Source organism: Pelodiscus sinensis, chromosome 5 (assembly GCF_052426305.1).
Source record: "Pelodiscus sinensis isolate ZL-2025 chromosome 5, ASM5242630v1, whole genome shotgun sequence".
In the NCBI taxonomy this organism is placed as follows: domain Eukaryota; kingdom Metazoa; phylum Chordata; order Testudines; family Trionychidae; genus Pelodiscus; species Pelodiscus sinensis.
In genome coordinates, this window is record NC_143056.1 from 88,907,427 (window position 1) to 88,932,988 (window position 25,562).

The 25,562-nt window shown below is 44.5% G+C and overlaps 1 protein-coding gene across 8 annotated transcripts in view; it reads right to left on the reverse strand.

Moving 5' to 3' along the window:
- PPFIA1 (PPFI scaffold protein A1) overlaps positions 1-25,562 on the reverse strand; it is a 114,347-nt gene that overhangs the window by 48,629 nt on the left and 40,156 nt on the right. For 7 of the 8 annotated variants that reach the window (XM_089778585.1, XM_089778587.1, XM_089778583.1 and 4 more), the window contains 8 exons: positions 24,351-24,485; positions 18,171-18,254; positions 17,046-17,177; positions 13,109-13,171; positions 10,189-10,268; positions 9,840-9,990; positions 8,336-8,556; positions 6,857-7,091 (listed from right to left, as the gene is read on the reverse strand). In XM_089778585.1, the coding sequence (XP_089634711.1) occupies positions 6,857-7,091; positions 8,336-8,556; positions 9,840-9,990; positions 10,189-10,268; positions 13,109-13,171; positions 17,046-17,177; positions 18,171-18,254; positions 24,351-24,485 (1,101 nt within the window). Of the gene's footprint in view, positions 1-6,856; positions 7,092-8,335; positions 8,557-9,839; positions 9,991-10,188; positions 10,269-13,108; positions 13,172-17,045; positions 17,178-18,170; positions 18,255-18,639; positions 18,715-24,350; positions 24,486-25,562 lie in introns of all 8 variants that reach the window. The other variant, XM_075927705.2, reaches the window with a different exon arrangement.

The window sequence follows — 25,562 nt, forward strand, 5'->3', positions numbered from 1 at the left end:
GCTTATGCTCTGGTCTAGTGGGTCCTGATAAGTGGAGGCATCTGAGCACCCGCCAACAGAGAGACTATCCTAATGCTAGGTTATACTATTAGAGATCCTTTGTGTGGATACCGGGAGGCCCTTCTTCCACTATACAAAGAGTTGGAGCAATCTGCAGACAGTTTTGTTGTGTCAATGCAGAACACGAGGGCCCTCTGAACATTCAGGGCACGCAGCCATCTCACCTCAGTGGTCTAATGAGGCTTTGGGGAGAAGACAGGGAGGAAAATGTCCTGACCCATACGAAAAGTGGAGAACGCTTTAGGTAGGAAGTCAGGGTGGGGTCACAGCTGCACCTTGTTTTTATACAGGACTATGTACAGGGGCTCTGAAATCAAGGCCTACAACTCAGAGATCCAGGACAGAAGGGAGCCATTGGTTTGAAAACACACTGAAAACCTGGTCCATTTGACTCCATAAGTCTGCTTCATCGACTGCTTATGGCTTACCAGCAGGACCTGCTAAACCAAACGAGAGCAGGAACACTCCTCCACTGTCAACCACAGAGTAGCCACGCTGCGAGGGGAAGCGATGGTATGTCTGGGTGAAGAAAGTAGCGTTGGTCCTGAGAGAGCAGGTCCAAGCAAAGCAGCAGGAGTTACCGGGGGGGGGGGGGGGGGGGGGAGGAAGGATTCCGTGAGGCTCAGCAAAGTGACACATCAGGGCTGGTGGGGCCACGCTGGCACAACAAGAATCATCTTGATCTTGTCCAGATTGACTTTTGCCCAGGATGTTGGTGATGAGTGGGATCAGAGGGATCAGTGGAAATGCACAGAACAGGACACCCAATCACAGGATGGTGAAGGGATCTCCCAGGGACCCACTGTCCACTCAGCGACTGGGGCAGAAGCTTTGTATTGTGCACTGTGGCAAAGAGATGCGCCTAGGGAGTACCCCACTTCTGGAAGAGCATAGCAGTGATTTGAGGAAAGAGCGCAGTTGTGGCGAGAGGCGAACTCGCTGCCCAGCTGATTGGCTAGAAGGTTTCCGCCCTGCCCACCAGGTGAGGGAGAAAGACCTCGCATGCCATGCAAACTGCCCGCAGCTCCTTGACACTTATGTAGAGGAGAGTTTCCTGTGGGTCCACAAACCCTGGGTGTGGGCATCCCGGAGATGGGTGCCTCAGCCCAGGTCCGACACATCCAATGCAAGTTTGAGGGACTGAAAAGGGGCTCAGAACAGTACTCCCTTCAGAAGGTTTTCAGGATCTGTCCACCAGGCAAGAGAGCAGAGGGCGAGGACTGGCTTACCCTGTCCAGGGGGAGTCTGGAGAGAGTATAGACTCATGCCAGCCATGGCTTAAGGGGATACATCTGGAGTCTGGTGTACTTAACCGCATAAGAGGAGACTGCCATGTGCCTGAAAAGCTGAAGACATACCCTGCTGTAGCAGCCGGTGAAGCACTCAGCCTGTCCAGACGGAGAAAGACCCTTGCCAGGGTCAAATCTAGCACCATTCCTAAAAACTCTATAAATTGAATCAGCACTAACTGTGACTTTTCTGTGCTTATCAAGAGGTCGAGGCAGTGACACAGTAGAAGAGTCACATGCATGCAAATCTTGGAGCTTTTGCTGAGCCAATTTTCCAGGCAAGAATACATCTGCTCCCCTCATTGCCTCAGGTGGGTGGCCATCACCGACATACATTTGATAAAAACCCAAGGGGCCATGGCAAGGAGAACTGTGAACTGGTAGTGGGTCGCCCTCACCGTGAACCACAGGAAGCATCTGTGTCACTCGAATATGGCAATTTGGAAGTAAGTGTCCCTGGGATCAAAGGCAGTGTACTAAACTCGTGGATCTAAACAGGGAATGGTAGAGGCCAGGGACATCATAAGAAACTTAAGCCTCACCAGGTAATAGTTGAACCCACGCAGGTCCAGAATGGGGCAGGACCCCCTTTCGCCTTTGAGATAAAAAAGTAGCAGAAATAAAACCCTTGTTTCTAATAGCAATGTGGAACCTCTTCCACTGCCCCCAGTCTGAGCAATCTCTCAACTTCCTGCAGGAGTGTCTCATGAGAAGGGTTCCTGAAGAGGGGCAGAGAGGGAAGGTGGTATGAGGGTGTGCGGATGAGAGCTGAAGTATATAGCTCTTCTGTACAATACTGAAGACCCACCAGCCCATAGTTATAGAGAGACAGGCCTGGAGGAAAGAGCACGGGCAGTGTGAAAATGTCACAGGAGAAGGATCTGGTGACCTGAGAGATACGTCATCCTTGATTATACCCTCAAAGAGACTGCTTGGAGTGAGACCTTAGAGCAGGAGGAGTTGGGTTGAGTGGAACAGGTGGAAGTACCTATGCTTCCACCACCACGGAAATGGGTGCTAGGTGGAAGTAGAGTTACTCGTGCCCCTTAGCTGGGACAAAGTACTTGCGTACCACCCACTTAGTTATCGGGGGAATGGAGGCGGGTGTTTACCATAGAAACATGATGATCTTGGCCTCTCCATCATAAAAATGTAAGGCAACCCTGGACAAAACAGCTTTTCCCAACATCCTAAAGAGTATTCTCAGGCTGCTCAAATTCCTCTGCCCGGAGGTTTAAGTTGGTAGCTGACTTCTTGAGGAACTCCTGGTCAGCTTGAGCATCGTCTAATGGTATTATTGGAGGGGGACCCATGATTGCCTCGTCAGGCAAGGAGGAGGTAGAGGCATGCACCGTGGAAACTTTCTCAGGGGAGACAGTCTGAGTCTCCATTGCCTGCTCCACCTGCAGTGAGAGCGCTTTGGAAGCCTTGAGTGCCAGAGGGCATTTAGCAGAGGCTGAGTAGGTGGACTGTACCATTGACATACCAGCTACCAAGCATGAAACCTGGGACGGCACAGGGAATCTCCTTGGGTTCCAGGGGTACCACTGAAATGGCCAGGCCTGTGATCACCTGGCAGTCTGTGGGCCTGTCTGCAGTACCAGAGGTGAAGAAAAAGATGCTTACACTAGAGGCCTGGTCCAAGGCCAGGCTGACAGAGTATGTGGAGCGGGGGGACCAGGAACCCAGGCTGGGATATCGACATGGTGCTACGTGCTAGTCACGGACACCCACACCCATACCCTAAATGCAGAGCAATGACAAGAACAATCCTCCAAGGAGCCTCATCCACTAGGGGATCTGCAGTGTGGACGATGGTGGCCAGCTGACTTGTAGTGGGCTCAAGATCAGTACTGGTCAGACAAAGAGGTGCTGCAAAGCGGAGTGGAGCCACCAACCCCTGTGCTCCTCATGGACATGCTGCAGGAAACACAAGGCCTGGGACAGTGCCAGCATGGTAAACGGTGCTGCGCTGTGGATCTGTCCCTTGAACGATGCTTGGGTTGTGGAGAATACCAGTCACAAGTGTACTGTCCATACCGGGCGTGCTTCAGGAGATTTGCATTGAAGTCCTGGGAAGTCCTGCTTGCTGTCTTCTTTGCCTGGGACATGAGCTCTGAAGCTTTCACCATGAAGTGGTGGGGCCTTTGACATTCCGTTGGAGAATGGAGCAGTGCCATGGACAGCTTTCCTTTATGGCACAGTCCCACAACTACCAGGGTAGGTGGGACTAGCATCGACAAGAAATGCTATTGCTCGATCCCAAATCCGAGTGCTCACACACTGGCAATGAGGCAGATTCTGTTAAGAGAGCCTTAAATGAATGTCCCTCCTTCTCGATGAGAGGCTTGAAGGACTAGCAAAAGTGGCACCTATCACTTCTATGAGCCTCTCCTAACCATGCAAATATAGTCGGTGTGTGAATCACTCACTGGCATAGGCCGTTTACAATTGCAGCACAACTTGAAGTCCAGGGAACAGGACATGCCCTAACTCAAGGTTAAGTCCCTATGGGTATGTCGAGACTATACGCTTCTTTCGAAAGAAGCTTTTTCAAAAAAGTTTCTTTTGAAAGAGATTGTTTAGACAGCCACGACTTTCGAAAAAGTGATCCGCTTTTTCGAAAGAGAGCACCGAGGCAATCTGGATGCTCTCTTTCGAAAAAAGCCCTGTTTGCGGTCAAGAACATCTTTTTTTGAATGAGCTCTTTTGAAATAAGGCATTCTTCCTCATAAAATGAGGTTTACCACTGTCGAAAAAACCACTGTGTTCTTTTGATTTAATTTCGAAAGAACGCGGCAGCAGTCTAGATATAGGTGAAGGTTTTTTTGTTTTTGTTTTTTTAAGGCCACTTTTTTCAAAAAAAACCCTGTAGTCTAGATATAGCCTATGGGACCTACACTAACTACTTAGAAGAGTAAGCTGGTTAACAATAGAAACTATTTACTGGGAAAACATAGTTCAACAAGTTAAGTGCAACAGATAACACTGAGACTAGCTGGTTACAAGCACCGTCACTGGCTGCAAGAAGGAATTTGTTTTATAGCTTATAAAGATATGGCAGATTTGGGCAATTGGTTCAAAATGAACTTGCCAAGTAAGGGGTCAGATATTAAAAAGTAATTCAAAAATAGTCAAATACTTTAGAGAATTAATACTAGAAAAGTATCAGGAGATAAAAAGAAGAGTACAACTTTATGGGCTCCACGAGGCATTAGGTAGATACTTACACCCAATTACAAAAAAGCAAATTACTTGAATTATTTTAATTCAGAAAAATGCAAAACAATTTGAATACTAAAAATACAGAATGACACCATGATGCAATAAAAATGGTAAGCTACCAAGCAACATCAAGGTATTCTCATTGAGGATATATCTAACAATACTGGCTATGGTCAAATACAATGTGGGGTGATTGGTATTACATTACTGGTCAAATGACTTGCCAAGTTGATTAGAATTAAAAATATGCTAGCTAAGCATGGTAAATGCATAAAGATTTACTCAATCTTATATTAAAATATTTCTGTTTCAATTATCAATGTTATTCTATTGTATAGCAAAACAAGCTAATCAAATAGTAGTGAAAACTCAATTTACTCTTTGAGACTTCCCACTATGTATTAGATAACCCTGAAAGAGGTATCAAATATAAAATATACATGGGTTCATGGTCTAACTGTGCTATTTAAATACTACCCAAGGAGATCATCCATGCCCTATAAAGAAAATCTTAATCTTATAATTATTTTAGAGGTGAAACAGAGGAGAAAAATGAATACAAACACAGATTAATCTAGACCCGAGTACACAGTTAACCAATGAGACTGTGCTAATTGGTTAACCCTCTCAGCTACACACAGCCCCTCGTGGGAGGCAACAGTGTGGCAGAGAAGGGCATAAACCAGTGTGCGCAGAGAGCTGCCTGCCCCCACCGCACTGCCTCCCACAGAGGTAGCAGTGTGGGGGTGGGGGAGAGGAGCAGGAAGGAGCTGATACACATGGGGAGCCTGTTTTCAAGCTGACTCCCTGCATATACAGGCTCCCGCCGAGCTGATTTCCCCTCATCCCCCACATTACTGCCTCCCATGCAAGGGAGGAGGAGGCAGTGCTCATGAGGAGCTGGCTTAAAAGCTGGCTCCCCAGGAGCATTGGCTTCAGCTCCCCCTCCCCTCGCATGTAAACGTGTAACTGCTGAAAAATACAGCAGTTACACATGTTTTAACATCTCTGGTTGGGATGGATAAAATAAATTTTTTTTAAAAAAAGGACACCCTTGCAAAAAATGAACAACAGTGGTAAAAAATATAGACTGTCAGACAGTTTTTGTTAAAGAAATCTACAAGCTTTTAGTTCACCAGTTTACACTTAAAACAGTTCCAACACTGAATTTATGAATCGTGATTAAAAAAGCTTGTATTTCATAAGTCTGAAAAAAAAAAGACAAGTAATGTCAGTAAAACAAGGCAGCACTTTTATCTCTATAATATAATTTGATACAATGACATGAGCTTAATTCAAGCTAACAGGTTTAATGTTCACTAATGTTCATGAGCAAGTGGATTTTTATTAGGAAACTAATTTTTTTAAAAAATCCCATTATTCACAACAGAAATTAATAAAAATCCCGTATCTTGCTTGCGTAATTCTGATGGATGTTTAAGATCTTTAGATTTACTACACTTTTAAAAAAATATTCAGTTATTGCATAAACCAATAGCTCAGATAAATACTACCACACCTTACTTGATCAATTCCTTTAAATATTGGGAGTTGTAACTTAAGTGAAATCAATAGTTTCAGTTGCTATTGAACACTAAATTTCATGAAGACTTTTAGATGCTGTAGGATTTGCAGCTTATTTTTGCTCACTAAAACTAGATTTTAAAAAGTCACGCTGCATTGGGAGAGAAAGCCTTGGCAGTAAGTACCAGCTGTGAAACTCATTTTTGAGTCAATTTTTGCAAAGAAAATATTTCAAATAGGACTTGTTTGAAACATTTCCTCTATAAATTGCTAGTTCAAATAGATATATTTCAGTTAATTTCATAGCTCTAGATTTAAAATGTCTATGCACTTAATCATTAATTTTCAAGATTATGGCTTTAACAAATACAAATTTCATACAAGTTTGTGAAATATTAAGTAGAAATGTGGATTATGACCAACAGGTAGCAATAAAATATGTAGAGTTTGAATAAACTTAAGAAAGAAGAATGTAAATAGTTGTTGCACCAAGATTTGGAGGAAAAGGAGTAAGTTCTCTCAGGGACAAGAGGCAACACAGAGTAAGACCTGGAGAAGATGACAGCATGTAGGTAAGAAATATAGGCAAAACACAGAGATACCAATATTTTTGAGACTTTCTGAAAGTTAAGACCAGCAGTTTTGAACCTGATGTAGGAGGGGAAAGGAAACAAGTGAAAAGGGACAAAGTATACTTGGCTTATTATTCAGGATGCAGATTTTTTTTTTTATTGTAAAGAAAAAAATGTGATACTTACTAGTGTCATGATACCTAGTCTGTCCACTTCCCGAGCTGGACTACGTGGGATCCGCCTTGGTGTGGAATGGCCACTGCCAGGAGGAGAGGAACCGGCAAGGGAACCACCGATAAAAGGAAGGGGAATGGAGTTCATTGACCGAAATCGTCCATTGTTATCTAGACTCCCGCTACCAACTCTGTTTTCAATTTCCTCTGCCCGCTGCTCTGTATTTTCCTTTTCTTCTTGTATCAATCTAAAAAAAGTTTAAGGCCTGGGTGATATGTTTTCTTTTGAAGTTGATTAATTCACTGTAAAATAAACATTTGCAAAAGCAATGCAAAACTCCAGTAATTACAATGAGATAAGTGATGGGTGGGGCCAAATAATGGTTTTAAATTCTGTGTGATTATTTATATGACTCCAGAAAACTAGACTTCTACAGATAGGAAAGATAAGACAATACCTCCCCCCCCCCCCAAAAAGGAATATGAAATATAATGCAACAAAAACTAGCGTGATTGAATAGTGTTAGCATCACATTTCTTGAGTTTTATGTTCTGTAAAATTAGTAACACTTCACAATGTAGAGTAATGTGGATTGGAAGCATTTATTTTAAAGGACGAACTTTAGAAGAGTGTTTAAGCACAATAAAATGGATTAATGAGAAGGATCTACTCACAGGCAATTGCACAGAAAGAGGACAAGTTTTAATATACTGTAATTCTGTAAAAATATAATTTGGACCAAGAAACCAAAAGATTGTCCAAGAGGAAGGCTAGCCTTGAGGTGAAAGTACTAGACTGCCTCTGCGACCCAAGGCAAATCATCACACCACTTTATCTTCTTTTTAGCGTCCGTAAAAAGGTCAACCACTTCTCTACTTTACAAGAATTGCATGAAGCTTACTTTAAAGTGTTTCAAGAATCTCATATGAAAACATTATATCCAAACTATGTAGTAAGTACATTACTGATAAATAGTGCCTTCGGTTTTCATTTTTAAAGCCAGAGAAACAAGGATATTCAAAGAAGTTACAGCCTTTCTGTACTCCATCGTGCCTAGGTATTCTACCTCTTGTACAGTGCAAAAGGTCATCTACTCACACATCCATTGTTAGAGTATTACGATAGCAGTAGTTAACAGATAAATTTAGGAGAGAATGGCGAACAACTTGTCACATTGTAGTTTAAATGATGATTAAGAATTTGCACTCAACTGCTATGGATAGCAACAGCTATTGATTCCACCACCATTTATATAGTGAATTTATCCATATACACAGTATCAAAAGCATTTCCAGCCTAACCATTTAAAATAAGATAAATAAATAAATAAATAAATAAATAAATAAATAAATAAATAAATAAATAAATAAATAAAACAAACACAGAGGGTATGTGGCTTACCCATAAACACACACAAATCAGAGATATCTTTTATTTCTGCTATGAAAGAAGCTTATTTTATCATAATTGTAATTCACAGATAAACCATACCTAATCTCTTTGTTAATTGCATCTAATTGCTCCTGAAGCATCATGGCTAAAGTCTGAGCATCAGCCTGGCCACTAGGTGACAAGAGATCGACTGAACTGAATATAGTCTCTCTATCATCTTCACCATCTGAGACATCATCACTCTCAAATGCTTGTGCTACATTTGCCAATACACTTGCTTGTTGTGCACGTTCCCAGTCCTGTTCATTAAGGGTTTGAACCTGTTTAAAAAAAAGACAAACTAGAAAGCCAAATCTAACTTAAAAATATATACAACTTTTACTATTTAATTACTTTCAAGAAACTAAAAAGATATAAAAACAAAGCCAACAGATGCTCACTTACATGCTGTAGGTATCCATCAAGAAAGCAGTATTTAGAAAACACAGTAAAAACAAAATCAATTATTTAGAAAATAGCAGACTTACAATAATGGTTCAAATCAGAAATCTTACACACACCCCACCCAACTCTAATGCAATACAGGCAGTCCCCGGGTTACATGGATCCGACTTACATCGGATCCCTACTTACAAACGGGGTGAGGCAACCCCGCACTAGCTGCTTCCCCCCAGCAGACCAGGGAAATGCGAAGCTAGCGCTCCCCCCGAGCAGACCAGGGAGACGCGGAGCGGCTTTTCTCAGCAGACACCTCAGCTTGAGAATAAAGGACTGAGGGAAGTGAGGTGTGGGAGAATAAAACAGCTCTGGAGAAATGTTTGGCTAGAGTTTCCCCTACAATATATACCAGTTCTGACTTACATACAAATTCAACTTATGAACAAACCTACAGTCCCTATCTTGTACGTAACCCGGGGACTGCCTGTATTGCAAAGGTTTGCCAACATTAATCCAAATTCCATCATACATTTGAGTCAACTCAATATTTAGGAACTGAGCCCTGTTGAAGCTGAAATATTTAAAGGGACAGAAGTATTGCTTGCTGAACAATGGATAGCATGCTAGATTATTAAATTGAAATTGCAACATCTTTGAAAGTGCACACCAATTAAGATCTGAATTTGGGTTGTTTCAGATGATATTTTTCAGTTGCAAACTACTTTCTATCATGCTTTTTAACAAGGAAAATAATACCAAAATCCCTACTTTTTTAGTTACTAAATAACAATTAAAAAGTACATTTAAAATACTGGCAATTATGTATTTAGTGAATCACGAAATCCAGTTAATCCAGAAAGCAGAATCTAGCAAAAACCTACACTTTAGTGTACAATAGAAAAACATCAATCCCTTAAAAAAATAAAAAAAAAAAACAAAGAAGAGAGAGAAGAGATTTTAAAACTTCTGAGTAACCTACTTTATGGATAAAACTCTGATAAACAATACATACTGTAAAAGTGGAAAATTCTAGTGTCATTATTTAACAAGGCCACACTATGCAGCAGTCACACACTATGTATTCCTATCCTACAAACCTGGAATTGTTTATTATATCAATTGAATATAAGCATACTTTGCTATCAAAGTAATAATGTTCCATTACCTTTGAAGGTTCATCTCGTAGAGCTGCCAAACGCCCTTTCTGGGGCCGTCGTAACACTGATGAGGTGCTATAGGGATCCGTATGACTGTCAGGCACAGATAATGGTGTCATTGGGTATCTGAAATCCGGTACACTACCCAAATGTGGTCGGCTAAAATGTGCACAGAAAGTCAAACTTTAGGAGTACGGAAAAGACTCCTCTACTTTTTATTTTTAGACTGAAAGTAGTATTTTAACTTTGGCACAGAAATATTCCCTCTTATTATGTATCAAATTATACAAAAAACAATTACATTTAGCAGATGATTGTAACCTCTAGCAAAACAGTATTCTAATTAAATGCTTGTACCTATTATGAAGAGAAGCAGCCCTGATCCTCATTTGGTCATTTTCAACCCTTATTGCTTCAATATCGAGTATCAGTTGATCCTACAAAGAATAGAACAAACAAAAAAAAAAATCAGGAAAGAGACATAAGAGCTCTGCCATTATATGCACTTTTAAAAAAATGCATATATCTTCTAGGCCCATAGAGCTCATTTCCACGATTGCACAGAATATCTAATCCCTTCAAAACTACTCATCGGTGTAGTAGAATTTCAAAAGACTTCTACTATATTCAGAATGGTAATCAACACTGTTGATCTACCAAACACCAGAATGAAGAACTGGAAGTACTAGGGATGTGAAGTACTTAGATGTATCTAAGTGTGCATTTGCTTATTGGATAGTCGACAGGCCAGTTGCTTCCCCATCCGTTGCTGCCTCTATCAGAAAGAGGCAGCAAGAGGGGCGGGGAGAGAAAGGAGTGTTTCAAAGTGGCAGTGCCATGTGGAGCCTGGAGTCAGCGGGGGAGTCCTCAACTGACTCAGGCTCCATGCAGCGCCGCCGCTTTGAAACACCATGTGCAGCCTGAGGCTGGGTTCCTCGCGGTGTTTCAAAGTGTCAGTGCCGCCCGGAGCCTGGGGTCAGCAGGGGACTCCCCCAGCTGACTCCCTCCATAGGGTGCTGCCGCTTTGAAACATCATGGCAAGCATGGAGCCAGCAGGGGACTGCTCTGCTGGCCCTGTGATCCTTGCAGCACTTTTGCCTTTGAAGTGTAGCAACAGCCCTAAGGCGACTGCTACACTTCAAAGGTGGAGGCACCCTATCAACTAATAGAATTATCAATGCAAATTGCATCAACTATTCGATTAATCAATTAATTGAAGTGTAACTTCCCTACGAAGTAGTGGTAATTCAGATAGCCCAGTGCAATTATGTCAGATAAATGCCGATTGTTTTCATATTGAAACCACTGAATAAGAGATGTATCTAAGTGTGAATGATTATCTAACAGACAGGCTGAGGATAGTTGAAGCTCTATGCGAAATGGAACCTTAAATCCAACTACTTGCAACTAGAATCTCCTCTTGCTCGGCAAAATCTTATAGGTATGTAGTGATTAAATGGACAAGTCTCTTCAAAAGAAGACTGAGGAGAGTGCAATTAGCAACCTAAATAGCTGATGGCAAGTGGCAGTTCCCAGGTTGAGAACTACTGTCCCATGCCAAAGATATTCAAAGCCCATCCCACAAAACACTAATACAACCTTGAGACTGGTGACAAAGCTTATGCCCTAGTGCCCTAGTACATTTCTTAATCTTTAAAGTGCCATCTGACTCATTGTTTTTGCTGAAACAGGCTAACACAGCTACCCCTCTGAAACCTAACACAAACCTGTAGCCGCTGGTTTCTTTAAGTAAAGACTGTGCAACTTGGCCAAACTTAAAACTAACTTCACAGCGAAATATTTTGGGAAACATTTTGCTGAATAAACCATACAAGTATTGCTGAATAAACCATACAAGTATTGTGACGTCACAATGTGAACCACCCCAATTTTGATAAGCAGTCAATGAAAGGCTGGGTGCATATTATCAAGAAAGAAGTGGTATGGCCAGACAAAGTAATTTTTACCCTCAGATTCCATGACCAGAAAGTGAAAAAGTCTAAATATAGACTACTCCTCTTCTTTACAACATCCCCAAAAGCTTTAGTGCAAGGGCTCTGTTCTGCTTAATCTTCCCCTGACAAGAGCTCATCACAGCAGCCAAGAATGATAGGTGCTTCTCCTGTTTCAATCTATAAATTTTTAAAGTGGTTTTAAAAACAGAGGTGTACAGATTTTACATTATTGTTCAGTTACAGGCTTCTCATAACGTAACTGGATGCTTCAGTTATAAAATTATACATTAAGACGCACTTATCACTGAAAAGTTTTATTTGTAGTTTTACAACACACAAGTTGTACAAAAAATGGGAGTTAGATAGGGCCTTCACAATTCTGGCAAATCTTGCTGTAGACTTTAGAAATGTGCATCAGTCAGTCTGTCCGTGAATCTGTTTGTTCAAGAATTCCTCCAAAAGGTAAGCTAGGACCACCAAATTTGGTATATAGCTTCAACTTGTCATAACTTAAAGCATGGTACAGGTTTGGTTAGGCCAGGACAATGGGATATGCCTGGAATTCAACAGTTTATCATAAAATGGAAAGGGAAGAATCTAGTAGGAGAGGCAGTTTTACTGTAGAATGACCACAGGGGGGCAAGCAAGGGGTCAGAGATTAGGACTGGGAGAGCTATTACCCCACAAGGCTAGCAGGGGTGGAGAAAGGGACAGCTATCTACTATATATTTCACAGAGTTTGTCTGTGGTCTGTCCTCCAGCTAGAGGACATGTATCCCTCCCCTGTGCCTGTTGTAGTGGCCATAGACATTGGAATTTCTCACCTGGCCCAAGCTGCTGCAGTGAGGGAAGCTGGGATTGTTCTCTTCTCCCAGGGTAGCCTACATACTGAATCCCGCATTCCCAGCCCTACCCCAGAACGATTATTTAAATGAAGAAAAACAAAGCTTATTTGAGTTAAGGACCCGAGCAACTCAGGGTAAATCTTTTAGTCATCAATACAGCTCCCTCATTTTCACCTAGTTTATACTTAACTTATATAGGTTAAATAGGGTAGTCTACTGAAAAACTGTCACCTGTAGTAGCTGCAACTATAAGCTTCTGCAATGAAGGAGGGAAACCAACCTTTTCTAATTAACAATGACAGTACTAATTGTTCCACAACATATTACCAAGAGTGAGGCAAGAAATCTAGGAAGTGTAAATCCTTTTACACAATATTTACTACATAACTTTCTAGTTATTATAGCAGGATAGCTGGAATATGATATAAACCTATGTCCCAATGGAGCAGTTGAATTTGAAAAAAATCTGTATAATACCTTTTCATGTTGAAGATCCTCTACTTGTTTCTTTATATTTTCAACTTCTCGAAGAAGAGAGTTCTAAAATAAAAGGTATTACACAAGTTATGTTACTCAATCATTGATGATTTTTCACTTTTTAAAGACTGAATAAGATAAGACAAGCTATTACAAAGGTCCATTACATAAGGAGTAATTACTCTTTTGCCTCAGAGCTACTTAATTTACTAAACAAAACTATTTGTTGTTCTTACCTCTTTTTATTTTTAAATATAATTAAAACAGATTCAGAATCCTAGGACAGCTCCTCTATGTGATTAAATCACTAGTGATAAAAGTTACAACAACTACTACAAATCATTAGAGCCCTGAAATCCACAAACCATTTTTGTGGATTGCAGATTATATGCAGATGAAAATTTTGTATCTGTGCAGGGCTCTATTAATCATCAGTAGTTGTATCAGTTTTCTAGCTTTCTTTTGAAAAAGTTATTCTAAGTAGCAGAAAGATAATTTTAATTAAAAAAAGATGCATCTCAAACAAAACAGCATTATTGTACAGTTAATGATCTATAATCTTTCCTGGTCATTAGAGTTCCCTAATCCTGGTTATATTTGTCTGATTTGCATAATCACCATACGGTAATTTGTCAGCGGTCCAAAATTGTAAACTCCTTTACACTCATAGTTCTCTTTAGCAAGAGCATGTGGTTTTGCTCAAAACGCTCAAAAAGACTCCCTTACACAGGCTACTAAGGTTGTTTGTCGGCTACAAAGTAACCAACACGAAAGCATTTGGCTTCCTTAAGATGAAGCACAAGATCTCCAATAATGTATCTGACTATAGTAAATAATAATAATGAAAATGAGATTTTCACTGCAAAGAGGAAGTTTTTTTAGGAAGTCCATAACCTTTTGACTCATTTTCTCCTCCCCACACCCAACCCTGTCACACGCAGTTCTCTTCAAAAGTTTTTTTATTCTTTGCATCTTAATTCAGTTTTGAAACACTGTAAGCCACAATCTAGAACAATCTGGGAGGAAAGGTTTAACGAACTGGATAAAGAAAAATGAGATTGTATTAAATTATACATTTTTGTTGGTTTCTTTCTTTCTGTTTACTTAATTTCCTTTTACTTCATTAACAGTATCTCAAACTTAGAGTGCAGTCAGTCTTATTCCAGAAAAAGATTTGGTACCATGGTTAGACAAGACAGATTGGCATTAACAGAACACCTAAAATATATTCATGGGTGCTGGGAGTAGGACAGTGCTTTCAATCTTGCGTCCCCACTGTGCTAAGCTCACAGCCCAAATATTTCAGACGTAATGCACTTTCAGCGCTTCATTCATTAGATCCTAGAACAAGGGCCAACTGGGCTACAGTAGAATTTTATTCAGTCATGCCTGATTTTCCTCAGTTACCGGTTGAGAGGAAAGCTCTTCTGGGATTCTAGCTAAGACAACATCTGCCTCTAGAAGAGGGATTGGCAACCTTTCAGAAGTGGCGTGCCAAGATTTAATTTATTCACATATCTGTGCGCTGGGGGGAAAGGATTAAATGTTTTAACTCTCTAGTCTATTTAAAATGAAGTTTGATAAACTAAGTAAAATATTATTTCCAACAGAAAAGATTGCAATGTTCTCTTTTTTATGGCAGGGGTAGAGAAACTTTTTGGAATTGGGGCCACTGACCCACAGAAAAATCCAGCTGGGGATCAGACAAGCGAGAAGCAACCAAAAAAAAAAAAAAAAAACCACAAACCCCACAACCTCCCCCAAAACCCCCAACCCGCACTGATGTGGCTCCCAACTGAGAAACCTCACTCTTCTGACACTCCAGCCTCACCAGGTGAGGGGGAAGGGACGGAGAGGACTGAGATTCAGAGATGGCCCACTTCACTTGGGCCTTGTGAAGATTAGTATTTGGAGCTGCATAAGAGTTTGGATAAAGTTTAACCTTGTGCAAAGCACCATTACTATAGGGTGCTACAGACAATCCTCCTCCAACCCACAGACTGATATTCCATTTCCATGGGGGAAGAGGAACAAAGAACGGTCTCCCAGAAACAATAATAAACCATCAATATCCCCACTGTTATAAGCAAAGATATGAGAGCCCCATTACTCTGAGGAGCAGAACTACAGCCAAGATTTAACACCCACTGCTACCCTTTCACATAGGCATCACAAAGTTCTCACTGCCCATACAGCATCTCTTCCCCTGAAATCCTTCCTCTCCCCTGCCATCAGCTTCCCTTCCCTCCCTTTCCTCCCAGCGTCCCTCTCATGCAGCCCTTTGCCTGCAGTTCTCATCTTCCCTCACACCCTTCTCCTACAATAGATCGTCCCTCACTAGCCCTCTACCTTGCAGCCCCTTCCCCTACCAGTGACTCTCCCCACCACAGCTCCCCTCCCACACAGCTCATTCCCCCAACTGAACCCTCCCTTCACTCCCCTCCACATCACTCCCCATAAGAACTTGGCTCTGCCCTGTCTCCCCGTGGCACACTCCAGCCCCAGCTCCCCCAAGTAGGGCCGGGCACATCCACACTCACTTTCTATATCCGCTTCAGTGACATGGTGGAGACACGCTCCAGTTCAGGGAGGTGCCAATGGTAGGCATCTGCTCCCCGGCCGGGCTGCTGCAGTGGCACTTCCAGGGCCGGCATGGGAACGCATGGCTGCAGTGCCTACAGGGCAGTAGGAGGCTGGAGGCACTGCTGCAGTAGCCATGTGGTCCTGGGCCAGCCCTGGAGGTGCCACTGAGGAGCCCCAGAGCTGCCTCCTCCCACCACAACCTAACCAGCTGCAAGGAAGAGGGAGGGCTCCAGCAGCTGCAGGGGGGAGGACAGGCAGGGCTGACCTCTGCCAATGCCATGTGCCATTGAAAATTGGCTTGCGTGCCACTTATGGCATGTGTGCTGTAGGTTGCCAACCCCTGCTCAAGAACCTCTGGAATGGTATTGTCAAACTCAGCAGGGGTGCTGCTGACACACCACTATCACAGCAAAAAAAAAGTGCTTCTGAAAGTTCAGGTGGATCATAAAATGTTGAAACTTTAAACAAAGAAAGGGCCATTTAACTTTTACTGAAATTTTTTTCCAGGTGAGCACCCATATTCCAAAGGCCTCAAATCTACATCTTCCATAGGGAAGACGAATCCAAAGGAGCAATGATCAAAAGGAGAAAATATTACCACAGAAGGAATTTTTGTTTTCCTTTAAGGATTTTTTTCATCCTTAAAGAAAGAAAAATTCAGTGCCACCAGTGATTCCCGTTAGGATGTTAAGGAATGGGTATTTTGCTAATTGTGTCGTCAATACAGATGGAAGTGAACCAGTAAGAAGTGAAAGTCCAAACATACTGAATTAAGAGGACAAAAAAATAAAACTTGAAGATCTGAAATGTGCAGTAATTGATCACAAAAAACACTTCTTGCACCATTTTTATATTCAAGTAGATATTCTTCTGGGAGGGAAAAATGATTTTTCCTCTGACAAGATCACCATCATCATCCAGGAATCACTCAACTTGACACGAAAGAAAGGGGAGGAGGGTAAAAGATATAAAGGAGAGGGGACTCAACATGCAAGTTCTGTTCCTGATTTTGCAACAGACTTCTTATATGACCCAAAGCAAACATGTATATGGTCAACACCAAACATCAGTAAGCACGCACAAGAATCCTTTTAAAAAAAAAATCCCCTAAAGAATGAAATTTAGGACATAAAAAGCACTCTTGATGAACTAGCATCGTTTTTTAAAGAATTGGCTGTTTTCAAAAAGGCATGCTAGTAGTGTCTCTAAATGGAAGTTATTTACAGGTAAAAGTTAAATAACTGCTAGAGTTACAAGAATAAATTATGTATATATTGTAAAATGTGTAACAAGCATATTACTAAACATTTCATTAATTAAGCAACTTTTGTCATTACATTAAATGATTTTCTACCTTATCTTCCAGAGCAGCCATCCTTTCCTTGAGATGAAGTTGGAGTCTTTCATTGGATTCAGACAGAAGTTTATCAACAGTATCTGATAAACGCTTATTATGTTCTTCATTCATCTTTTCTCTCTGTCTAGCCTAAGTTATTTAGGAAGCATTAAAAGTATGATTAGCTGTTGACATTTTCTGTCCCACATAACATTTGAACAATGTCATTTAGAAAGATCACCAGGTTGTGAAAACTGTCACTGTCCTCGATGCGTCACAATTACTCCAGATCCCTTGATCATCCAAAGGCTTTCACAGATACCTGAAACCTTCAGATAATCAGAAGTACCAGATTTGCAAACTTCCAAGTGAACATTTACAATCTAGTGACAGTAGATTTCAAAGCCTGCAGAGCCAACTCTTCCAAGGTCAACTTACTTAGTAGGTACAGATTTTTTTTGAGAGGGGGGAGGGGAGCTAATTAGAATAAAGTGTGGTAGATATGTACCATGTATACTCGTTCATAAGCTGACTTTTTTTTTGGAAAGAAATCCCGCTATGAAGAGCAGGGTCGGCTTATGAACAGGTTCTTCTAGAGCAGGACCAAGCAACAGGTGCTGAAGGACTTGCTAGCTACTAACATGGAGTCTCTCACCTGACAGACTTCTAACCGATAACACTTAACACAATTAGCTTTCAACACTTCCTGACAACCAGCAAAACCTTCAGCCCCAGTCCCTTCCCATGGCTGGCTCAGGAAGTGTCAAAAGCTCAGCTGAGAGCCTCCATGCTGATGCTGACCCTGAGGAGCTGGGACTGGACTTCTGTAATCTGGATTTGGCTTATAAATGGGTCAGTGACCTTTTATCATTTCTTCTCTATAATTTGGGGGGGAGGAAGTCATCTTATAAACAAAGGGGCTTATGAATTCTGTTTCAAGTTTCAGCTGAAAACTCAAAGCTCAAAATTAAATTCACTAAGTTTAATTAAGAGCAACAACAAGCAAACCCTTCAACCTCAACTTTTAGCATAACATCAGAGGTGGGACTTAGTAGAAGGGCAATCCCACTCTACCACAACCATGTGAGGGATCTTAGCTTTACTTTTCAGATTGGTTTCTATATTAAAAAAATATTTCAATACCCTTTGCAATTCCTGATTCTTTTCCTCCAATTGTGCTTCCATCTGCCTTAACCGTTCTTCAATGTTGCCATGCCTCTCCTCAGCCTGTCAATATGAAAACAAACTAAACTAGTATTTAAGTTTTTACAAATATACTGAAAAATAATGTAATAGCAACAAGCGTAACATGCTTTGGTGTGCCAACTGTCATTTTTGTCCATATGCAGTGCAAAACAGCTTACTACCTGAACCAATTCTTACATTAATTGATGATCAATTAATCCTCCCAGACCAGAATTTCATGGTTCAACCATTGCTAACAACTTACTTCTCACCAGGAAAATATTGCATTGTTGGAAATAAGGAATGTAAAAATTTAATAAATCCTGTAAAAGGATTTCCTCTCTACTCTCATACCCATTTGCCTGTGTTAGTAATCATGAAAAGCGAAAGCAGCAATCAGAAACAAGGTCCAATGTACACATTCTACCTTCCTAAGCTTGGAGACAAGTTCCAACAGTTTAGCCTCTTTAGCAGCAGAGTTCCCAGAAGACAAAGGGTCAGACTACAAAGCCATAAGAGGGATAGGAAAGATAACAGAAAAAATAAAAATAAGACTTTAAAGACGCTTGAGAAGTCCATTTATAGTTATTAAACATACTATTAGTTCACATTGTTGGTTGCAAGCAGAACAGCAGCTTTTTAAGGACATAAAATGTAAGCTGAAATTTGATTGTCTAATACTTAAAAGCTTCAACTCAAACCTTGCTTGGGCCTGGCCTATACCTAAAAATTGACTCAACAACTACAATGCTCCACGGTGTAACTAGTTCACACCTTTGAGCTCCCCAACAATGCTCACCTAACTTTCTGTGTCCATGCAGAAAAGGATTCTTCCCTTATCTATCTACTGCTGCAGAGAGAGGTAGACTACCTACAGCAGTGTTTCCCAATTGGCGCTCCGCGGAACCCTGGGCTTCCGCGGAGCACAACGAGGGGTTCTGCAAGGAGCCAGCGCTCCCCCGCCCCCTCTGAAAAAGAGAGAGAGAGCGAGAGAGAGAGAGAGCCCGTCCCTGCCATGCGCGACCTTCCCTGAGCTCCCCCTGGCTGGCTGCTGCTGCCGCCCTGAGTAGCACACTCAAACCAGCAGGTGGAGAAACGCCCAGACGTGACATAACGTCACAGCCCGGGATTTTAAGCTTGCTGGGCACTGTGATGAGCGCATGGCTGAGTTGCGGGTTTGGAGTCCGGGGACAGAGCACAGACTCAGGCCCCACACAGAGGAAGGCAGAAGGTACGGGAGGGGGAGGAGGAGGGAAGGGAAGGGAACACGCGACACTTGTAGGGGGCGCCGGCCCCGGGCATGTGGCACTTTGGGGGGGGGGGCGCCGGCCCCAGGCGTCCGGCGCTTGGGGGGGGCACCCCGGGCCCTGCCCCCAGGGCACACAAGTGTCCCCGCCCTCTGGCAGCCGGCGGGCGAAAGGGACAGGGGTGGAGGAGAGACAAATGGCAGGGGGCCAAGCGCAGACAATGAGGAAAAGGGCAGGAGGAGAGGTGTTAGTGGGAGGGGGACAGGGTGATGCTGGGAGGGGAGAGGGGAGGTGCTGGGAGAAGGCTTGAAAGAAGGGGTGGGCATGAGGAAGGCTGGGATGGAGCAAGTCATGTGAGGGCACAGGGGCATGAGGGGAATGGGGGCAGAGGGTGGTGAGGTGTGGGCATCAGGGAAAAATGGAGCAAAGGGGGCAGGAGAAGTGAGGGAAGGGGGAGGCACCAGGAGGGTGCAGGGGTAAGAGAAGGTGCAGGTGCCAGGGGATTCTGGAGGGACCACCATCAGAGGAGAGATGCAGGGCAGATTTGTAGAGGGAGGTGTTAGAAGAGGGGATGAGGAGGGGTAGCTCACATGATCAGAGTGGGGCTACTGGAGAAGTGGGCACAGGGAGGAGAAAAGGGCTGGTGGAGGGGGGCAGGTTGCAGGAGGGCTGAGGACAGTGAGAAGAGCAGGAGTCAGGACAGCAGCGGAGAGTGAGGAGTTGGGGGGCAGCAGGCACCAGGGGAGCTGACATGGCAGCAGAGGGAAAAGGTAGAGGTTTAAAAATATTTAACAACAACTTGGGTGGCACATCCAAACAAGCCACATGAACTCAGTACAGGTGCACAACACAAAATTCATTTTGCTCATGTGAGGAAACTCTTAGGCTATGTCTACACTGGTTGTTTCTTGTGCAAGAACACATCCACTCTTCCATGTGCGAACTGTGCTTTTGCACAAGAGCATCTATGGCAATGTGGACACTCTTGTCCAAGAAAGTGCCGATGGCCATTTTAGCCATAGGGCTTTCTTGCTCAAGAAATTCATGATGCCTATCTACACTGGCCTCTTCCGCAAGAATAGTTGCTCAAAAGGGCTTATTCCTGAGTGGGAGCATCGTAGTTCTTGCGCAAGAAGCCCTGATTTCATACATGAGAACGTTAGTGTACTTGCACAAGAATACATGGCCAGTGTAGACAGGCAGCAAATTTTTGCGCAAGAGCGGCCGCTTTGGCGCAAGATCGTGCCAGTGTAGACACAGCCAAAGGGAGGGAGGAAGGCAGGGGCAGGGAATCAGGCAGGGGCAGGGAATCAGCACTGGCTCAGCATGTCTACATGGTTTGGGGGAAGGTGCAGGGAAATTGAGCTCAGCTGGGTTGCAGAGTGGGGAGGTCTGGGGAGCTGGGCTGGGCTGTGGGGTGGGGTGGGGTGTGTGTGTGTGGAGCTCAGAGCTCAGTTTGACTGCAGGAGGAGGGAGGTGCCAGGAACCGGGGCTAGACTCAAGGGGAGGAAGGGACAGGGACAGGCTCTTGGCTCAGCAATTTTGTGGCTTGGAGGAGGTGCAGGGAAACAGGGCTCAGCTGTGCTGTGGGGGAGGCATGCAGGGAACCAGTGCAGGGCTCAGCTGGGCTGAGGTGGATGGGGGAGGGCATACAGAACAGACAGGCAGCTCAGCTGGGCTGTGAGGGGCTGCAGGGAACTGGTGCTGCACTCCCTTGGATTCTGAGGGATGGTTTTGAGGGAGGTGCAGGGAACCAGCAGGGGTGGGCAGCTTAGTTCGGTTGCAGGGGATAGAGGTGCAGAGAAGCCTAGTGGGGGGGAGGGGGGACCAGGAGCCCTGAAATGACCTCCCCTGGTCCAAAAATTCCTCATCTGGGACCAGTCAGGTCTAGAGGGTGCCAGATCAGGGAGGTCCAACTCCTACCCAAGTCCCCTCCTCGCACCCTCCCTCGTAGCCAGACACCCTACATCCAGCCTGCTTCTGCACCCTACCTATCTGGTCTGCACCCTACCCAGACCTTGTCCCCTTCCGCTCCCCAGCTCCCTCCCAGATCCTGCACCCCATCCCTATCCTGCTCCTTGGCAGCCCTGCCATCCACCCTAGCACCGCCCTGGCCCCAGCACCTTGCCCCACACTCCAGGACTCAGCACCACCCTGGCCCTGGCTCCAGCCCCCTGCCATCCATGCTAGCACCCAGCAGCACCCTGTTCCAGCACCCTGCCAGTCACCCTACTGCTCAGCAGGTCCATGTCCCTGACCCCAGCACCCTGCCACCTGCCTGTCCCCAGCACCTTGCCCCGGCACCCTGCCACCTGAGCCAGCATCCTTCCACCTGAGCCAGCATCCTTCCACCCATCAGCACCCTCTCCCCAGCCCCAGCACCCACTAGCACTCTGTCCCCTACCCCCACCAGCACATTTGGGACCACATTAGTGGGGCTTGGAGGTTTTTGGAGGAGCTTTTTTTTGCATCTCACTTGTGTGTCCCCAGCTGACTTTTCTGTGGGTCAGTGACCTTTGACTCAAAACAGGTTCCTCACCCCTCTCATATATATAAAGACAATGCTAAAACCTTTTGAGTTTGACATAATATTTTATTTAAAAATGAAGCCTGGCCAACATGCCCCCAATTGGGACCAAACCCCCATTTCACTGCAGCATCATAACACTCCTGCACCACCTGACCCCAAATCTGAGCCTATCATACACTGGAACCCCCGTCCTGAGCCTCTTACATCCCCACACTCCTGCATCCCCACATCCTCAGTCTTCTGCCATAACATTCCTCCACCATCCACACATCACAAATCTGTGTCCTGAGCCCATCATACTCTCAAACTTCTTGCCCTGAGTCCCTCACATATCTAGCCCAAACTCCTGCATCCTCACATCCACAAGCCCTGGCTTGCTCAGCACCCCAACCTTCCACCTGAACCCAACACTCCCCAGCCTAGAGCTCCCTCCCTGAGTCAACAGCCCTTTCTCCTGCATCCAAATTCCCTCCCAGAGCTTGTACTTCTCACCCCTTCCCACACCCAAATCCCTCATTCCCACCCCACACCTCACTCTCACTAGGTTGAGACAAGTATAAGGGCTGGGTATAGCAAGTGATGGAGAGAAGGGGAACAGAGTGGATGAGGCCTCACAGAAAGGAGATTGGGGGGGGGGTCTTGGGGAAGGAATGTGAATTTCATGAATTGGTGGGTCCCTCTCTCCTCCCCCGCCTCACCCCAAAATTAAGGCCACAGCCAGCTTGAACTTCAGGAAGGCTCCTTGCCTGCCACACCTCCAGCATGCTGCTCAAAGCAGCCAGCTGTGGAGACCACGTGCTCTCTGAGCATCCTTGTGGGGGAAACTTTGTATACTGCCCTCCACTCCCAACACAATCTCTCAGCTGCCACTACCTGGAATTTTGCCAATGGGAGCTGCCTTGGCCACATCTGTGGAATGTACAGCATGTGGAAGCTCCTCCACAAAGAGCACCTGGAGCGCATAGAGCACATGACCCCTGCAGCAAGCTGCTTTGAGCTGCATATCAGGGGATGGCAGGCATGGACCCAGCCTGAGCACCTCACTGGGCTGCTGTCCAGAAGCTGCCTAGATAAGTGCCTCCTGGCCAGAGTCTGCACCTTTCATCCCACCCTCATTCTTGTCCCGATCCTCTCCACCCCCCGCACCCAAGCCCCAGGTCACAACCCAAATCTTCTTTATCCCTGCTCCTGCCCTAGATCACAACCCAAACCTCTGTACCTCTGCCCAAGTCACAACCCCCTTCCAGATCCTGCACCACCTCTCCTACACATCCCTTCTTCAGGTGAGAATCCTCTACTGCACCCAAACACTCACTTTCCCCTCCTGCATGTCAATCCCTTGCCCCAGATCCCAATCCCCTCCTTTACCTAAACTCCCTCCTAGTGCCCAGGTTCCCTCCTGCACCTCAATCACCTACCTCTATTTCCCTTCTGCACCCAACCTCCATCCTAGACCTCACATCTCCCTTAATATCAAGGAAGAGTGCAGCCCTTGACTACTTACTAAATTCTTGGTGTGACGCTCCCACCCCCCAATCAAAAATTATTGCTCACCCCTGGTCTGCACGATGGCACTACAGCAGGATGGCAGCAGCACTGTAGTACTAGCAGTGTAGACTAGGGATGTAAAAAATTTTTAAAACCTGAAATTTAATCATTTAAACACTTTAATAGGGCCAGCGGCTCCTGCAAGCTGCCAGCGACCAACCAATGACCCTGTCAGAGACCTCTATGGGCCCCCAGGGATGATCAGGAATTTAACCAGTAACGTGAATGATAAGCTACTGGTTATCAGTTAACTGGTTAAACTCTTACATCCCTAGTGTACACATGGCCTTTGTTTAAAATAAAAAGGAAGAAACTGACTTCATCCCTGCCAAGACAAACTGCTGTTTGTATTAAAATGATTCACTGCGCTTTCTTTGTGGACTACCTCCTAAAGCATATATATGGAGCCTTGCAAATCCACAGCACAGATGTAAATATTAGTGGTTCATTTGTGCAGATACTGAGGGCTCTACATTTTTACACACACACACACACACACACACACACACACACACACACACACACACACACAGATTAGGGAAAGGAAAGGAACTTTTCAGCATGCCCCACACAAAACTGATACAAGAGCCTCACAATAACAGAAATCCAGAAAGAGGAAGTCATTACAATTTAAATATTTTGAAGGTATGCTGCACTAGATAATTAAGAGAATGACTAAACAGAAAGCACAGGAAAAAAAAAGAGAACATTTTACTGATTCTGTAGGGGAAAAAAAGGGAACATCATCTGAGAAAAGATTTACAATAGTTGAAATTTCCACAACAAAGACTCACAATACGATACAAATCCCACCTTTGAAAGTGCTGCAACTCTCTGTGCCAGTTCAGCCTCCACCTCAGGCAAAGTCTCAGCTTTTCTCAAAGTCTGCTGCAACTTTTGCTCAGCCAGTTCCAGTCGCTCTTGTAACTGTCGGTTCTTATCTTCACTCTAAAGATTGAGACTGCAAAAGTCACCATTTGCATCTAAAATGTAGCTATTCATTTCTTTATCAAATATTGGAATAGAGACAGACAGCTACCTTTATTAGACTTATAGAAAACAATTTTCCAGCATTGATTTTACATTCCAAATACAAGAAGGAGAAAAGCAGCTTCCTAAACTAACTTTTAAAATTAAGTTTGTCACATAAAAGTGCTTTTTCGCTACATTAGAAATTGAATTCCTTCATAAATACGTCGCTAAATACATCCAAAGCATTTGAACTATTATGGTGGCCCTGCTCTATCACCAGTTATGGCCATGGCCCCTGGCTCTTGGTCTGGCATCAGCCTCACCAACTACATCAGAACCCAGCCCTGCTCCCAGCCCCAGCCTCCTTTTCCCTATCTGTGTTCCTGCCCTCATGCTGCAGTCCCAGTTCCCGGGGGACAGGGAGGCACGGACAAGAGTAAGGGGGCAGTGTGAAAAGTTTGGGGACCACCGGGTTAGAGGCATGCATGCATACAGGCAGCAAGAATGAATGATTAATAGAGACTACACCAGAAACAAGGGATGTAGACTAATCATTGTGTGGAGAAAGGAGAGACCAGCCAAGGGGGGTTGAAGAGTAATGCTGAGATGGAACGGGTAAAAAGGGGGGAGGATCTCCCCTTCTACCTCTACCCCACTCTGATATCCTGTTAAACAGGCCAGCTGGGGCTGCAAGCGGCCATGGCAGACTTGGGGAAGCGGTGGGGCAGAGCAGCTGGGGAGCTGCCAGATTGGTTCCGCAGCGCCACCTCTCACCTGAGTGGCACTGCGGGACCAACCCGGCAGCTCCCCAGCTGCTCTGCCTGTCGCTTCCCCAAGTCCGCTGCTCATCAGTTTCAGCAGCAGCAAACTTGGGGAAGCCAGGGGGCAGAGCAGATGGGGTGCTGCTGGGTTGGTCCCGCAGTGCCACTCAGGTGAGAGGTGGCGCTGCGGAACCAATCTGGCAGCTCCCCAGCTGCTTTGCCCCACCGCTTCCCCAGGTCTGCCACGGCCGCTTGCAGCCCCAGCTGGCCTGTCGCCAGCAGCTGCGCAGGG